The 17,830-nt window shown below is 60.4% G+C and overlaps 1 protein-coding gene across 1 annotated transcript in view; it reads left to right on the plus strand.

Annotated features, from left to right (window-relative positions):
- The window catches only part of CACNA1I (calcium voltage-gated channel subunit alpha1 I), a 104,639-nt gene that overhangs the window by 61,274 nt on the left and 25,535 nt on the right, over window positions 1–17,830 (plus strand). The window contains 8 exon segments of the mRNA XM_036866773.1: window positions 505–597; window positions 3,824–4,130; window positions 6,537–6,958; window positions 14,380–14,531; window positions 15,202–15,387; window positions 15,699–15,816; window positions 16,536–16,691; window positions 17,183–17,276. Of these exon segments, the coding sequence (XP_036722668.1) occupies window positions 505–597; window positions 3,824–4,130; window positions 6,537–6,958; window positions 14,380–14,531; window positions 15,202–15,387; window positions 15,699–15,816; window positions 16,536–16,691; window positions 17,183–17,276 (1,528 nt within the window).

The following is a 17,830-nucleotide window of genomic DNA, read 5'->3' on the forward strand; positions in this document are numbered from 1 at the left end:
AAAGTGCATGGGGGAGAGAGTCACACCAGGCTTCTCACAGCCCCCCTCCCGGGCTCACCTGAGCTGCGCCCCGACCCTGCCAGGTGGGCTCTGTTAATCCCACACACTGAAGAAGCAGCCGAGGCTCAGAGAGTGGCCCGGGGTGGGAGCTGGAGCCGCAGCCCAGGGCCCCCGGCTTCCAGTCCTCCTGCCTTGGTGTGGAAGACTGGAAGGTGGGGGGCTCTGGAGCGAGAGGGACCAGGTTAAGTCCCTGGTCCACTCCTTCCTGGCTGTGTGGCATTGGGCAAGTGTCCTGACCTTCTGAGCCTCAGTTTCCTCACTTGCATGTTGGGGATGAGGATGGCTGCCCGGTGGAGCCCTTGGGAGAAGTACGAGAGGGGACGTGTGTAGAGTGTCCCGGCACGCGGTGGGGCTTCTGTCTGGGGCACTCCCTTTGCTGCCCGCCTTTCTGGAGGCTCAGCCGTCTCACGCGCTCTCTCCTCTTCTGCTCTGTCCTGGCTGCAGGTGATCACTCTGGAAGGCTGGGTGGAGATCATGTATTACGTGATGGATGCTCACTCCTTCTACAACTTCATCTATTTTATCCTGCTTATCATAGTAAGTGTCAGGGGAGCTGGGGCTCTCTGGGCAAGCTCAAGGACCCATGGGCCAGGGGACCCCAGAGTGGGGGCGGGGGTCTTTGGGAGTCCCCAGGGTGCCCCTTCAGAGCCCGGAGAGCTGAGTGGGAGAGAGCAGGAGGGGCAGTTTTTAAATGCAGCCGAGCAGCAGGTGACTGAGGGAGCTCGTCGGGGCTGGCTGTGGAGGCCTCCATCACTCCCGATTGCCTTCGTTTCTCATTTCTGGGCGTTTAAGTCCACCCGCTGCTCCTGCGTGTTTCTCTGCCTCGTAGTCTCTGGGAATACATTCTTTTATGACCATAGCAGGGATGCAGCCTCAGGATGGAAGCTTCTCAAGGGCTCCAGCACCTCCCTCGTTTCCTGGGGCGGGAAGATGAGATGCTGTGAAACGGAAGCCCGGGGCTGCTTCCCGGGCAGGGTCTGGAGGGGAGGCTGAGCCTGGTTGTGAGCTGGTAGAACTCCCTGAAATTCTCGGAGGGACTCCCAGCTCTCGGGCAGCTCTGTCTTGTGGGGGAGACCTGGAGATGAAGGGATGCTCTCTCCGCCCCCAGAGAGGGCCCCCTGTCTGGCCGGCCCCTCCCACCTTCCCCTGCACAGTCTCCCCAGAGCGAGCTCATCCACCTTGTCATGCCTGACTGCGGCTTCAGCCATAGCACAGTCCCCAGATGTCAAGGTGATTCACTCCTGGGAGAGTCACTGCTGGCTCCCTGCTGCTGCAGGGCTGGGATCTCTGGCTTCCTGGCCGTGGGAGAGAGCACGCTTGGGACTCGGGGCAGCACCCCATCCTGGGCTGCTGGGACTTTGACCTGGGGGCTCAGGACAAGCTGACCTGAGACACCCCCGCTGTTGGTTTAGCTTCCATGCCTTCCTGGGGGTGCTGGGGCCTTGGACCCATGAGGAGACACCCTAGATAGAAAGAGAGGGACCCAGGCTTTGTTCAGCATTGCCGTCCATCCACTGGCTCGTTCATTCCCTAGCACATTCAGGGAAGCCTGCTCTGCGCCAGGCCCTGAGCCGCGTGCTGGGTACTGAGCAGTGAGTCAGGCCCTCCCTGCCCCCTGGGAGCTCACAGTCTTGTGGGGGAAGATGGGCTACAGCAGACAGGTACCAGACTGCATCTTAGGAGCCATCACCGAAGAAAGCCCAAGAGGCTGAGGGAGCCCACAGGAGGCCTCTCACCCGGCTTGGAGAAGGGATGGGGGAAGTGAGAGGCTTCCTGGAGGAGGTGATGCCGGAATTGAGCCTTAAAGGCTGGAGGGGGAAGAGCCTTCTGGGCAGGGGACGCCTCACAGAGACCCTGAAGCCAGACAGAATCCTGCAGTGGGTGGACTGTGAACCACCGAGGTTGCGAGAGGAGCCTTGAGTTCCAGAGAGAGGCTGGAGGACGCTTCATCTGCTTCTCCTGATGGACTTAGGGGTGGAGTCCGGGGTTGGTAACACCCAGCATGACCCTGGGCAGGACCCTTAGCTCCCTGAGCTCACAGTGAAGCGGGGAACAGTAACGGCACCTGCCTCACGGGCCCTGGGGAGGGTTAGAGGAGACAGAGCCTGCGGCTGCACAGCCCCTGGCACGCAGTACATGCTCAATAAATGTGCCCTGCTGCTATTATTGCTGCGACTATTGGGCCCTGGGTGGCCCTGTCACGGGAGAAAGGGTGCTGGCAGGAGGCTGAGGATGGTGAGTTTTCCAGGTGCTGGGACGCATCCAGCGAGCAGAGGCTGAGTGACCGTGCCGTTCTGCTACCCTCACAACCCTGGCCACGCAGGGTCACCTGCTTGTGTCCCAGGTGTGGACCCTGAGCCCCAGAGAGGCGAGGTGGCTGGCCTGGGCCACACAGCCGGTGAGGGGTCCTCGGCCTTTGCACGCAGGTCCCCAGGGCTCCTTCTGATTGCAGAAGTCCTAAGCTCGTCCGAGCCGTATGTTTTTGATGGGGAAATGGAGGTGCAGAGGGGATGGGGAGCTGCCTAGTTACCCAGGGGCAGCAGCCACAGAGGCAGGCTGGGTAGAGGCCGCCAGGTGTGAGCTCCCAGCGGGCAGGGCCCGTGCCCCTCACACACGCCTGCCGAGCGGGTCTCCAGGAAATGCGGAGAGAGCAAATGAGTGAGGCATCTTCTTACTTTAGAGGCAGGGGATTTTCCCAGAGTCCTCTGGGCCAGGAAGCCCCCCCGCCCCCATACCCCCCTCCTGAGCCCCAGCTCCCCAGCTATGCTGTGAGGGAGAGGAAGGAAGGGGGATCAGTGGCCGGGGCTGCGGCCTACAGGAACCTCCTGGCAGGCAGCCTGGAGGAGGGTGAAACACACGCTGCCCCCTCCCTCTGGCAGGCGAGAGTCTGTTCAAGGCTTAGCATGTGCCTGGCAGGAGCTGCCTCTGGAAACTGGGGCTCTTCTGCCTGTGGTGGCCCTTGGAGCTGGGCCCTGAGACTCGAGGTGGCAGAATTCCTAGCACTAGCCGGGGAGCCTTTCCCCGCCACCCCATCCGAGCCCGGATAAAGACGCCCAACTAAGCCCTTTCTGAGGGAAGCTTCTCTTTTCTTGTCTGGAGGCCCAAAGTCAAGGCCACAGTGAGGGCAGGGCTGGGGTGGGACTCAGGGCCCGGGTAGCCTGAGGGGGGCTGTGCCTCCCTTCCTGCCCTCAGCGCTGATGTCCCAGGTAGGAGGGCAGCCATGGCCAAGGCCTAGGGGCCTGAGGGGAGAGGGCTTGGAAGCAGGCCTCAGGGGGGCCTGGGGAGCTGCCTGGGCCACCGCTGTCCTGAGCCCCGGCCTCCTCCCAGAGCAAGGCCTGAGCGATCTTTTCCTGTCCCTATCTGTGCCCGTGCCTCTCCGTCTCTCTGGGCGCTCCGCCCTCCCCTCCTCTCTCCCTGTCTCCACCCGCCCCTGTCACTTTGTGCCTCCCACACCCTCTGTTTCTGTCCTCTCTGAGCCTGTCTCACTCTCCCTTGGTGTCCCTCCTTGCCCTTGTCTGTCTGTACCTCGCTGTCTCTTTCCCGGTTCCATGTCTGGGATCCGCCCCTGCCGCTCCTCCGGTCTTCCTTTCGGCCTCTGTATCCCTCTGCTTCTCGCCCTGCCTCCGTCCCTCCACCTCCATCGCCGTCTCCCCGTCTCTCTTTCTCCTTCTCCGTCTCCCTCTCCCACCCTCCCGCCCCTGCCCCCACCTCCTCTCACCCCACCGTCCCCTCTGTCCCTGTCCTCTCCTCCCGTTGGTCACAGGTGGGCTCCTTCTTCATGATCAACCTGTGCCTCGTTGTCATAGCGACCCAGTTCTCGGAGACCAAGCAGCGGGAGCACCGACTGATGCTGGAGCAGCGGCAACGTTACCTGTCCTCCAGCACGGTGGCCAGCTACGCCGAGCCTGGTGACTGCTACGAGGAGATCTTCCAGTACGTCTGCCACATCCTGCGCAAGGCCAAGCGCCGGGCCCTGGGCCTCTACCAGGCCCTGCAGAGCCGGCGCCAGGCCCCGGGGGCACCCGGCTCCACCAAGCCCGGGCCCCACGTCAAGGAGCCCAGGCACTACAGTAAGTGGCCCACCTCCCCTGGCCTCCAGGGTGCCCCGCGCAGGCCTCATGTGCCTCTAGCTGGGGACTCAGAAACAGCACTGTTTGCAAACGTGCCCTGTCTTCCCAGCACAAGCAGAGGTATCCAGCAAGTTCAGAACCCGGATCTTCCCCTGGCAGCTCCAATCCACACCCCTGGGTTCCCTGCCCCCCTTTCCTGACCACCTGCTGGTGCCTGGCCTGGGCTAGCCCTGCGCTTGGGGGACCTAGCCCTGCCCTGGAGGGATTTTCTTCTGATCCCATGTGGGCACAGGGACTCGGGCTCCGCCCTGGGAGCCACGCTTGAAAGAATGAACAATAGTCTGTCCATAGTCTTGTGAAACTATAAAATCCCTCCACCACTGTAGCCTGTCTCCATTCTCACCCCGCTGATCCGCCATGGGTTCCTGTGGCCGCCTGCCTGCTTGCTAGCACACCTGAGCTGCGATGTCGGGCAGCTGGAATGAGAGGGCCGCGGCCAGCCCTGCAGAGAGAGGCAGGGCGTGCTGGGGACACACGAACACTGTGATCTGCTCCTGCCTTGGGGCCGTTTCTCCTGCTCGACTGTAGACGGTTCCAGAGAGTTAGCAGCGTAGGCTTAAAAAGGGGTTTCCATTCGTTTTCTCATCTGTTCTAGAAAACAGTCCTGCGAAGGGAGCAGAGTGAGTAACATTAGCCTCAGTGTTCAGATGGGAAAACTAACGTCCAGAGGGATGAAGGGAGTCACTTAAGGTCACACAGCGTGTCAGTGACAAAAGCTCGGCATTGGGGACGTCAGAGTTGCAGGCTCTGCTGAGCCCACCTCTAGGGGGACGTGAACCGCTCCCATAAGAGGAGGCAAAGGGCCACAGGAGGTGGGCCCCACCCCAGGCCCAGTCCTGCCCGCAGGCGGTGCCCACAAGGAAGTCAGCCGGCATCAGCCCGGAGTAGGCGCAGCTGTGACGGTGGACGGCCCGGCTCCCCGCCGTGGAGTGAGGATGAGGCCGTGCGCCGTGGGAGCCAGCCACCCCCAGGCCCTGCCCCTGCAGGTCTCATGTCTGGGAACCTGAGGTTCTCGGAGGCAAGCTGGAGAATTCATCCTCAGAGCTGCCGCCCAGCCGCCCCTGGGGGCCAGCCGTCCAGGCGTGGTCTTGGAGGAGGCTCCAGGTGGCCCGCGGGCTGGCCCAGCACGTGGACAGGGGAGCTGGGGTCAGGCAAGGCTGGCACCCCGTGTTTCCGGATGATGCAGAGAGGGGTGTTCACAGCTCAGGGCTTCCTGCTGCCGCCCATCGCCCTCTCCGTGGAAACCACGTGGAGAGAAGCCCTAGACAGGCTTCTGGAGGGAGGCCGTGCCCCCTGCCCTGGGCCGTCGTGCCTCCCCCATCTCCCTTCCTTGGGAAACAAGTGTCAGGGGGCCCAGCCCCATGTTCAGTTGGGCTGGGAAGGACTCTGCCGTGACCTCCAGCACTGAGGTGGCCCACCCTTGGGCTTCTGGCCGCCCTACCAGTCTAGAGGGTGACTGAGTCAGAGAGCCTTGTCCAGACATAGGGGGGTGTTCAGAAGCAAGTGTGGAAATGAACGGTGGACATTACAGGTTTTTCTTTCCCTTTAACATTATTTATTTATTTTTTGCTATGCCAGCCAAACCTGCGTATTCTAGGAAAACACAGACAAATATAAAGAAGGAACCAAACTATCCAGAAAGAGCCTCTCTGACACCTCTTTGAAATGGTTCACAGATCACAGAACGTGGGTCCAAGACCGGCCCGGCTTCTCGCACTCTCCCTGGGCAGCTCGGGGGATGACAGCTCCTGCCCCTCCCGGGGTTAACCCTGACTCAGCTGTGCAGGGTTGTGGGGGGGAGTCGTAGGGGGTGGTGCTTCTAGAGCAAGGGCTTGCCCCTGCCCGGGCTCCTGCCCCCTTCCTCCCTGGTGATAGGCCCCCCACACGGGCAGGAGAACTGAGGAATGCCGAGGCCACCTTGGCTTCCTCTGAGGGGTGTCTCCCCTCCACAACGGCCTTTTCAGCCGTTTTCCAAGCTCCATGATGTCATGAAGCAGGACGGTGGGGAGGGGCTGGGGTTCCTGGAGGGTCTTTCGGTGACCGACCTGGAGCCACGGGGCAGGAAGTGACAGGGCGAGGACACCACTCTGGGCTCATGCCGCGTATTAACCAACAGAATCCGCCCCATGGCCCCGGGGTGTGGGTGCTCCCGGTCCCCGCTTTTCCTCGGGGGCCAACGAAGCCCAGAGGGTGAAGCTGCTTCCCCAGGAACCACGAGCCACTTGGCCTCCAGGCGGGGCTGGCGGGTTCCAGGCAGACCCTGTGGGCACACGCGAGTGGTAACCCAGGTTGGGCCGCCTCCTGCGGGACCCGAGGCACCAAGCCCGCCCTCGGCTTCTTTTCCAGAGCCGTGCCCCCGACACAGCCCCCCGGGCTCGACGCTCCACACGCTGGTGCAGCCCATCTCTGCCATTCTGGCCTCCGACCCCGCCAGCTGCCCCCGCTGCCAGCACGAGGCGGGCCGGCGGCCCTCGGGCCTGGGCAGCAGCAACTCGGGCCAGGAGGGCTCGGGCTCCGGGGGCTCGGGCAGCGGCGAGGACGAGGCCGGCGGGCACGGGGCCCGGAGCAGTGAGGACGGGGCCTCCTCGGAGCTGGAGAACGAGGACGAGGAGGGGCAGGCGGAAGGGGCTGCCTGGCTGTGCGGAGACGTGTGGCGGGAGATGCGAGCCAAGCTGTGGGGCATCGTGGAGAGCAAGTACTTCAGCCGGGGCATCATGATGGCCATCCTGGTCAACACCGTCAGCATGGGCATTGAGCACCACCAGCAGGCGAGTGTCGGGGGGCGGGGCCCGGGGGGGCCCGGCACGGGTGAGCCTGGGCCTATCGAACACCCGCTGTCTGTCTGTCCTCCCCTGACCTGGGTCCCCTTCAGCCACGTGACCTCAGTGCCCAGCCCAGGGCCCGGCACAGAGGGGGCGGAGCTCAGGGTGAACGAGTGACCGAATGGCCCCTCGGGGTGTGAACAGGGGGATGTGGTTCCTTTCCCTCTGAGCCTCTCAGCGTGGACACCAGGTCCCCCACAACCCATCCCCCGCCAGTCCCTGCAGAGTCCTAACTTCCATTTGTCGCCTCTCCATGTGACCCTCCTGCCTCTTCTCTCCAAAACGGCTGGAGTGATCTTTCCAGAGGCTGGGAGCGCCCCTGCCCCCAAACTTCCAGAGCCCCCGCTGACCTTGGCACAAAATGCAGACCTTTCCACTGACATTCAAGGCCCTTCGTGCTCCACCTGCGACATATTGATACCTTCCGCAGGTGGGACGCCCTCCTGCCCCTCACGCCCCTCACTTACTCCCCGCCTCACCGCAGCCCCGCGGCACTGAGGGGCCCCAGGGTTGCCCTGCAAAGGCTGTCCCCCATCTGTGGTTTCTTCTGTCTTCAGCTCTGGGTGCGTGGGGCGCAGGGAGGGTGTTGGCTGCGTTGATTGGTGTGTCCCAGGCCCCCTAGGCCATCGGGGGTACTGCTGGGGATTCACAGGTGAGATGAGTTCAGAGAAAGGGTCCCCAAGGGGGGATAGCACATGGAGGAGGGCATGGCTCCTGGGAAGTGGCAGGAGCACAGGGAGGATGTGTACAAGAGGGTATTTGTGGGGACACAGGATGGAGGGCTCTGGGGGGTCCGCACAGATGTCCCCAATCCATAGGTCGCACCCTGGGTGACAGCCTGGACAAGTCCAGCCCTGGATCCATTTGGAAAAACATCATTTTCTGGCTCCCACTGTCCCCCAGCTGCTAGGTGGGGTCCCTCCCTTAACCTGCACCCCTTTCCTATGAGGCACTCCATCTGGCAGTTGGTGACCCTGAGGCCCAGGGAGCGGATGTCACTGGCCCAAGGTCCCATAGCCAGTCAGGGGCCGAATCTGAACCCACATCTTTGTGTGGTAAGACTGATACCACCGCAGAGTTTAGGGTTTCGACGCCTCCTTGGCTTCCCCGTGGCCCTGTTTCTGCAGCCCACCCCCCACCTGCGGTGCCCCGTGGCGGGCCACACTCTCATTTCCCTCTTCATTCGCTCACCAGGCACAGGCTTCATTCAATTCACTTAAATGTGGCCCCTGGGGCTGCCGCCACGCTCTGCTCGGAGCTGCCTGTTTGCCAGTTATTCCGGCTTAACTAAGTGTCTCTGGGGAGGGCTGGGGAGGCTTTCTGCAGGGTAAAGCTGGTGAGACAGGCAGGCTGGACCCCCTCGCCTAGGGTCCAGCCTTCTGGCCTTTGCCTGGCCCAGCATCCCCGGGGAAGGCCCCACAGGGAGCCTGCGCTGTTGGGGTGCTGGCTCTAGCTTCTGGGTGGGGCAGCACCAAGGGCACGTGTCACAGTCCTGCTGCACCGGGGCCTGAGCACCACCCCTGCCAGTGGCTTGTGGAAGCAGCTCGCAAGAGCCGATTTCCTCATACTCAAGGATTTCGCAAGCCCATCGTTATAAACACTTGGTAGCTTGAAATTGGCCGTGGTGGGAGTATCTACACCATGGAAATTGACATACGCTGCAAATCAGGGCTATTTTTCAGAGGCCCGTTTGCCAGTGTACTGCTGGTTCCTGCCTTCTCAGCCATCCCTCCACGGCAAAACACGGTGACCAGGGTGGCTCCATCCTCTGAGTCCAGCTTCCCCCTCTCTCTGCAGCCCCAGCCTCAGGCCAGGCTATGGTCCCTGCCCAAGCCTCCTCAGGGTCTTCCTGCCTGGCCCGTCCCCCCTCACTCCTTCTGCCACGTCCTTTTGGGCAAACTTTCTAGCCTCCAGACGGGGGAGCCTCTTCTCTCTGGCACCGTAGGACCCCTCTTGGTCCCCCCACTGGGTTGCCCTCAGTAGGCACTCTCTGCCCCTTCAAAGGATCCTCCCTGGCCTCCTCATCCACGAGCAGGTGCCCTAACTTCGTGCCCTTTCCGTCATAGGGATCGGCTCCCTGGCACCTACTAAGCGCCAGGCCCCGAGCCAGCCTGGTGTATTGAGTCCTCACAACCATTCTCAAGGCAGGTATTAACACCCCCCCTCCGCCCCCCAACCCCGGCCGCACTCTGAAGACCACCTCCAGAGAGCTGCGATCCGCCGCCCCAGGTCTGGGCTCCATCCCTGGTTCTGCTGTCGACTGGTAGGGTGGCCTTGGGCAAGTCACTTGGCCTCCTTCGGCCAGTGTCCCCCATCTGGAAATGGGCACACGGACCCCCTCCTCCCAGAGTAGCTGGGAGGGTTCGATGCATTAAGAAGCCTGGCGCATAGTAGGTGCCCACTCGTTAGGAAAGATTTGTGAATCTTTTGTTGGAGCTTTACACCACCACCCTTGGGGTAAGTTTACCAGCTGCCGTCTGGAGCCTCAAAAAATTATTAATTAAGGAAAAAGTGAGGGGGAGGGAGAATTTTAAAAATACTCTCTTTAAAGCAGCTCCGAGTGGCAGCCATTGTTTGGCCAAGCTCTGCGCAGGGCCTGCTTGTGGGGGGCGCGGGAAGTTCTGCTCCACGCCCCTGGCTCCCAGACGCTGCTGGCAGGAAGCCCTCCGCCGCTGAGGTTGTTCTGAGCAGCCGCTGAGGCGGTGCCTGCAGAGAGAGGTGGCCCAGGGCTGCCAGGGGGCAGGGAGAAAAGGGGGGAGTGGGAGGAGAGGCCGGTGAACGATCGCAGCCCCCCTCCCACAGAGCAAGTGACCGCAGAAGGGAGGCATCGTGGCGGCCCCTGCCGGCAGGGAGCTTGGTGTGGCCGCCGGGTGGGGGGCCGGGGGGGCCGGTGGTGAGGGCAGGACAGAGCCTGGGCATTGCTTTCCTGCTCCATCTGTGAAGTGGGGCCACCCCGGCCTCTGTGGTCACAGGTGCTCGAACGAGGGGTGAGACTGTGGTTGCCCGTGGCCTTTAGGTGGCCACGGCTGCCAAAATCACAAGGGAGTGTCACCAGGTTCCTTGTGGCCGCAGCTACTCCTTGCAGGGACCGGCCTAGGAGGAGGTGACAGGGGAAAGTGGGGGTCAGCCAGGCAGTGGCCTGTGTGTGACCCATGGGGTGGTCAGATGGTGCTGAAGTCGGCATAGCCCTGGAGGGGAGTGGGCCCAGAACAGTCTGTGACTGAGGCTGCGTGACAGGCAGGTGGGCGGGGTCGGCTTGGGCAGCCAGATTTCTCTGTCATCATTTGCTGTCACATATCTTCCCGGTGTGATCCTCTCGGCAGCCCCCAGGGCAGGCGGGGTGAGTGTCTTGTCCCCACTGGGCAGATGGGGAAACCGAGGCTCAGAGAGGCGGACTGGCTTGCCCAGCGTGACGTGGTGAGAAGCTGAGACGCTGAGGTTGAATTGGAGGTTCCAGGAAGCCGACGGGAGGTGGGTGGGGAGGCACTGCTCCTGGGGGCAGGCTCTCTCAGCCGCTCCCTCTCCCAGCGTTCGCCCGTCCCGGCCCATGACTCCTCCGGAGCTGCACAGGGCTGTCCTGGAACTAGAGGATGCTCACCATGTCGGACAACAAAAAGAGGGTCAGGCTTTATTCTCTTTTCAGCAGTCTCATCAAGTCACTGCCAAGCCAGATCTGGGGCGACTCTGGGAAGAGGAAGATGGAGTGGCTTAGTACCTGACATTCCCCAGCTCTGTGAGGACTTAGGGGAGAGAGACACCAACATGAACTGCAGTTGGGGAAGGCTTCCTGGAGGTGATGGCACTGGAGATGGATCCTGAAGGACGACAGGGATTTCATTAGACAAAGGAGGGGCAGATGCAGGCACCAGGAGCATGGGCATTCCTACGAAAGGAGGATGTGCACACGGAGCAGGGCAGACAGCCCAAGAGGCCAGGGGCTGTCAGTCCATGAAGGGTCTTGAGACTGGCTTTATCCTTAGGGCAGTGGGGAGCCATGGGAGGCTTATAAGCAGGGCAGTGACATGTCCATGCTGAACTGGAGTCAGAAAAGTAGTGCAGGTGAAGGCACCTGGGCCACGGGGAGGTGGGGCGGGCCAGAGGGAGGAGACCTGGGTTTGAGATCGGATTCTACCACTGCCTGGCTGTGGCCAGGGACAGTCACTTCTCTCTGAGCCTCAGGTTTCCTGGCTGTAACATGGGGATACTATAGGGTAATGTTTGAGCTTAGACAGGATAATCCGTGGAAAATGCTTAGCACCGCCTGGCACATGGGAGGTGTTTCAACACCAGCTGCCCTTGTTATCATGAGGATGATGTTGGGCTCAAGGGGTTCCTGGGGGCAGCTTAGAGACCCCTGCCCAGCTGGGCCCTTATCTGGCCCTGCAGAAATGACCAGGGGCTGGGCAGCTGGGCCTCCCAAGCCTGGCGTCCAGCAGGGATGAGCTGGCCCCGCCCCTGCCCCGTCTCCCTCTGCTTCTGGCCTCACCTTCAGGTTGCAGCCCCTCCTCATCGGCCCTCTATCCTCCTGCCTCTGGCTTAACCTGGTTTTTCTGCCCTTCGGCACCTCCTCTTCCATGGGGTGGGTCTTTGCCATCTCCAGCCACCTCTCTGCAGTCTCTGCCTGTCTATCTGTCTGTCTGTCTGCCTGCTCTCTCTCACTTTCTGGCTCTGTCTCTGACTCACAGTGTCATGATCTTGGTCCTTCATTATGTGTTTATCTCTGTTTTTCTCTCTCTGTCTTGTCTCTCCACACCCTGCGTTTGCTTCTCACTCCCTGGGTCTATATTTGTCTATCGGTCCACCTCTCTTTCGAGTGTCTCTTTGTCCATCTCTCTCGTGGCTGCCCTGTCCCTCTCCACATACCTCCCCCTTTGGTCTCACTCACTGTGTCTGTATCTGTCAATCTCTCTCTCCCACTCGCTGTCTCTCTCAGAAAAATGCTCGCAGGAGTGATGGATGGTCCATTAGAAAAAGATTAACAGGTGTGCGCTTGACTAGAGAAACAGCTGTTGCGAGGGAGGAGGGGAGCGAGTGGGTGACCTACCTTTCGGGGAGAGCAGAGCTGCGGGCTCCGCATCAGTTGCAGGTGGGCGGGAGTGTGTGTGCAGTGCGTGTGGCCCAGAGCAGGGTGACTGCCATTACGGCCTGTCAGCGTCCAAATCTTTCACCTCTGTTTTGAAAGGCTAGGAAATTGGTGGCTCTGAGTAGCATCTGGGCCCTGGCTCAGCCAGGGATGCCGGGCCTCAGCCCCTCCCCCACTGGGGGCCTCTCTCAGGGTCCCACTCCCCTTTTGGGACCATTTTGTGACTCAGCTGTAATTACAGGTGGAAATGGTGCCTTCTCCTTTTATCTGGCCTTGAGAGGAGCTGGCAGTTTTATTAGATTTCCCAGGCACCAGGAGGGAAGCGGGAGGGTTGGGTTGTTATTTTTTTCTCTTCTCCCTTTGGCCCAAGTGGAATCAAAGTCAGGCGCCTGAGGCCCTGTTGCTTGGTGCGGGGGCTGGGCTGGGCTGGGGTGGGCGGTGCTGATGCTGGGAACTCTCCCGCCTCCCAGCCCGAGTTGGGGCTGGTCCCTTTGCCTGGACAACCTTCTCTTCTCCCTGTCACCCACTCCCCCTCTCGGCTTTGAGGTCTCGCTGAGATATCGTTTCCTACAGAAAGCTGCTCCTGACTCCACTGCCCTGTTCCCCCAAACCACCCTCTAGTTCCCTCTGTTTTTATCACTGCTGAGTGGTTTGTTAACTTGAGCGATGGGCTTTGCCAGCGGAGCCTGCACTTCTCAAGGGCAGGAAGAATGTGCTGATTCATTCACCACCGCCCACCCTGGGTAGCACAAGCCCAGCCCCTGACAGATGCTTGGGAGACCTGTGGGGTGCATGCAGTGCAGAACAAGTGGATGATGGATGGAATAGTTTGGGGAGGTGTGGGTGTGGATACCGGGAGAGCAGTTTGGAGTCTGACTTGGTGGCTCTGCCACAGCCTTGCCGGGTGGCTCTGAGCAAGGCAGTTCCCTTCTCTGAGCCTCAGTTTCCTCATCTGTAAAATGGAGTTGCTAACAGTGGCCTCACAGATTGACTGTCAGTAATTGTGTTGGGGTCGAGCTCAACACGGCCACATGTTCAGGCCTAACAAATGGCCCTTCCCTTCTCCGTGATTCAGGTGGGAACAACCTGGCTCAGGGTGAGCAGAGACCAGGAACTTCACCAGTCCTGGCGGGGCCAGGGCTGGGGGAGGGGTGCGGAGAGAAGGGGCTGGAGCCTCGTATGGCCCTCATCTGACTCCATCCCCTCGTTTTATGGATGAGGAAACTGAGGCCCGGGCTGTTGGGGGGAGGACCTGGAACCCCACCCCCAGTCATGGCCAACAGGGTGGGCTGTTTCATACACTGGGGTTCCTTGGGTGGTCCCACTTGCAGGGGTGTCACCTACTGCTAATAACCAGCAGGTAAACAGCTCCAGGGGCAGAGGTTGGGTCTGTGGCCAGAGGGGCCAGTCTCCCTCTGAGCAGCTGGTGACTTTGACCCTTCACCTCTCTGGGCCTTCGTGTCCTCCTCTGAGAAGCGGGCGAAGTAAGCCCCACTGACCAGGTGGTCAGGTGGATTGGGAGCCGTGGTGGCGCACAGTAGGTGCACGGTCTCTGTCCTCCCTTCACAGGGCAGATGGTCTCCAGCCACCCACAATCCTGAGATGGCCATTGCTAAGGAAGGAACGAGGTGGGGGGAAGGCTGTGTAGGGAAGTCTGCACAGGCAGGGGTTAAGGGTGGAGACTTGGAGCCAGGCTGCCTGGGTTCAAACCCTGGCTCTGCCCCTTACTAACCGTGCAGTCTCAGGCAGGGGGCTGGCCTTCTCTGAACCTGCTTCTTCATATGCATAATGGGCTCTTGTGAGGGACTAAGTGGCATGACGCCTATGAAGTGCACAGGGCAGGTCCTGCACGTGCTCCCAAAATGGGTTAGGGTCGTGGGCAAACGGGGTTTCCACAGCCCCTGGTTTGCCTTCTTGTCTTGCTCTGTGTCTAGCCATGTAACCTCTGGCTGGCTTCTGAGCCTTAGTTTCCTTATCTGTAAAATGGGTATCATAATGTGGCCCTTAGCGTGCAGTACCAGCATCATTGCCAACTTTGTGGAAGGTTAGCCCCATGTGTTCCCATCTCAGTGGACCTCTCAAGACAGCAGAGATGAGGCAGAGTTGTAAGGTTCTTGATGCCAAGTGCAGGGGGAGGATGGAGCTCCGGCGAGGACACTGACATGCAGGTCATGGAGCCGGGGGTGGCAGAGCCGGGCCTCCCCGGAGGTTCTAGAGCTGATGGGTGTCCCGGCTGCCCTCTGGCCTGACCGGGTCCCCGATCCCTTCCCCAACACCCCCACAGCCCGAGGAGCTGACCAACATCCTGGAGATCTGCAATGTGGTCTTCACCAGCATGTTCGCCCTGGAGATGCTGCTGAAGCTGGCCGCCTTCGGGCTCTTTGACTACCTGCGGAGCCCCTACAACATCTTCGACAGCATCATTGTCATCATCAGGTGCCGCCCTCCCCGCCCCCGCAACCCCGCCCCTAGCCTGTGGGCCTAGAAACAGAGCCGGGTGGGAGGGGGATTTAATGCACTGACCCCAGACAGTAAATGAAGGACATAAGATCAAAGGAAGCTAATTACACTGAAATGCAGTTATCAAAATATTTGAAAATTTGTGATTTAGCAATATATGTACTTCTGGATTAATTCATTAAATAGCAAGATCTGGCAGTGGGTCCGTGACTACCATCATTCCAAGGAAAGGATGAGCATAAATAATATCTGGAAACATCTGTATCGGCTGTCATGTGATAGAAAAATATCAGTGATTTCGATTGGCCACAAGGTTATAGGAAGTGCTAATTCTCTGCTGTTTGTTGTTGACGTTCATAATCAAAAGAATGTTAAATCTCAAAAAGAGGTCAGTGATATTTATGGGCCATAGACTTTTGGGGGGGGGTGGTCCATGGAATCCAGGTTCAGAGCCCTGGCTTTAGGGTGCCACGAGACGCAGTGACCTGTGAAACAATACCTGTTGGATGAATGAGTGAATGAACGGAAGCTGTCCATCTCTCCGCCCACCTGGCCTCTCCTTCTTCCTTTGCCCTCGTCTCCTCCCGGCCTCCCTCTGACCCTTCCTGCCTCTCTCCCCTCCCCACCCCTGCCTGGCGGGCCGCAGCATCTGGGAGATTGTGGGGCAGGCGGACGGCGGGCTGTCGGTGCTGCGGACCTTCCGGCTGCTGCGGGTGCTGAAGCTGGTGCGCTTCATGCCTGCGCTGCGGCGGCAGCTCGTGGTGCTCATGAAGACCATGGACAACGTGGCCACCTTCTGCATGCTGCTCATGCTCTTCATCTTCATCTTCAGGTGAGTCCCGCCCACCCTGGGGCCACACCTGCGGGGCCTGCCAGGCCCGTGGGCAGGAACCTGGGGGAGTGTGGCTGGTTGAGCTTCTCCGGGCAACACCCCAGACCTGGATACGAATCCTGGCACCATCACTTAATCCCCTATGGCTCTGGGCGAGTACTGCCCCTCTGAGCCTCTGTGTTCACGTCTGTAAAATGGGACCAACACTGGCCCCTCCCATCTTAGTGGGTTGTTCTGAGAATGAAACAAGGTGGGTGGGCAGAGAGCTCGGTGTGTGTGAGTCCCTTGAGCCACCTCTGTCTCTTCCCCAGCATCCTTGGGATGCACATCTTTGGCTGCAAATTCAGCCTCCGCACGGACACGGGAGACACAGTCCCTGACCGGAAGAACTTTGACTCCCTGCTGTGGGCCATCGTCACGGTGTTCCAGGTGAGCCCCAGCATGTGTCCATGGGTGTCTGGGGAAGGGATTTCTCCCAGGATCACTTTTTGGAGGTGCCCCCAGCCTCAGAGAATCCAGGGAAGAGCAGTGGCCTGGCAAGGAGGCCCCTCAACCCCGGCCTCCAGTGGCCAGGCTGACGCAGCGCTGGCTCTGGGAGCTGGACTGACTGCCCGGCGCCCGTCCCCACCCCCTCGCTCCTGCCCTGAGACTGTGGGGTTAGGATTCTTCCCTGAGACTGTTTCCTCCCGTGTACTGTGGCCGTGGTTGAGTGGGTGTGTACACACAGGTGTGGTGGGGGCAGAAGGAACGAGGGGCTTGTGCCCTGGGTGGTGGGGTACGGTGCTGAGAGGATGGGGTTGGGGAGCAGCCAGGAGGGAGCACGGGTCAGTGGGGAGCGCGTGTCAGGGCAGGAGTGTGTGACGTAGGCCTTGAGGGTGTGGGCAGGCCGGGCAGCAGGAAGAGCAGTGAGTGTATATGTGTGTGGGGGTGTGTGTGTGTGCGCGCGCACACACGCGCACGTGCATGATTCTGCGGCTCTGCCCCCAGCTAGGGCCATGGTTTTCGAGGACCCTGGGTGTGCCCGAGCGTGTGTGAGAGGGTGCTCTAGGTGCTCATGGGCTGCGGCGTGCCTGCACCTAGAGCACCCGGTGGGCTGGGGGGCTTGGAGATACTCAGGGGCTGAGCTGTCATCCCCCTTCCCCGCACAGATCCTTACCCAGGAGGATTGGAACGTCGTCCTCTACAATGGCATGGCCTCCACCTCCCCCTGGGCCTCCCTCTACTTCGTTGCCCTCATGACCTTCGGCAACTATGTGCTCTTCAACCTGCTGGTGGCCATCCTGGTGGAGGGCTTCCAGGCGGAGGTGACTGTGGCCCTGGTGGAGGAAGCACCCCTTTGGGGCCTGCACGAGACTGGGCGGGGGGTGGTCTGGATGGAGGAGGACTGCAATTCAAACATCTAGCAGGCGACAGGTCTCCAGAGGAGGGGGTTGCCAGTGAGGTGATGAGCTTCCCATCACAGGAAGCATGCAAGTGGGAGGGGGTCTGCATCTAGGATCCCTGCCTCTCCCCCAGGGGTGTAGGCCTAGGCTTCTCCATCTCTGAGATCCTAAAGTCCCCAAGATCTGGGATTCTGGATCCTGCCTCCTTCATTTTCTGAGGCTTTGGGGACACTTAAAATCAGGCAGATGTGGGTTTGTGGCCTAGGTCCTTGTTAGCTTCTCGCTTCCCTTTTCTGAGCCTCAGTTTCCCCATCTGTAAAATGGGGGGGTGTGTGAAAACACCCATTGAAAAATTCAGGAGGGAGGGAAGGGCTAAGCTGACTTTCGTTCCAATGTGAGGGACGGTCTCCCAGGGCGACGCCAATCGCTCCTACTCGGACGAGGACCAGAGCTCATCCAACATGGAGGAGTTTGACAAGCTCCAGGAGGGCCTGGACAGTGGCGGAGGTAAACGGACCTCCACTCGTCACCTAGGAGGCCAGGACTCTTCCCCAGATCTAGGTGGGCAGAGGGCACAGCATCTGGTTTCCCATCGCCAAGGCTCCAGGACTGCTCATTCCCTATGGTTTGTTGTTTACATTTATAATTGAAAGAATTGCTAAATCTCCAAGGTCAGTGACATTCATGGCTCTCCTGAATTCTAGCCACAGGGGTGGCTGCAGCCCACCCTCACCCCTCCATACAGCTGGCCTGTAGCGAAGAGCCTTGGGCCTCAGGATGCCTGGGTTTTGTTTAGCACCACTGTGCAGCTTGGAAGAAACCTCCCCAGCCCATGCTGTGTCCTTCTCAGTAACCGGGCTAACCAGGCTCTGCCTTCTTCCTGCATTGGGCATGGGAGTGAGGTTCCTATGTTGGGTGAAGCTCGGAGCTGGCCCTGAACACAGAAGGCAAGGGATCCACTCATCCAAAAATAAAGCTGAGAGCCTTGCAAATGGGGCAGAGGGGAGGCACATGTGACGGGGTCCAAGCAGGAGGACTTCCTGGTGGAGGAGGTCTCTCCA

Source organism: Balaenoptera musculus, chromosome 10, assembly GCF_009873245.2.
Source record: "Balaenoptera musculus isolate JJ_BM4_2016_0621 chromosome 10, mBalMus1.pri.v3, whole genome shotgun sequence".
NCBI classification, from domain to species: Eukaryota; Metazoa; Chordata; class Mammalia; order Artiodactyla; family Balaenopteridae; genus Balaenoptera; species Balaenoptera musculus.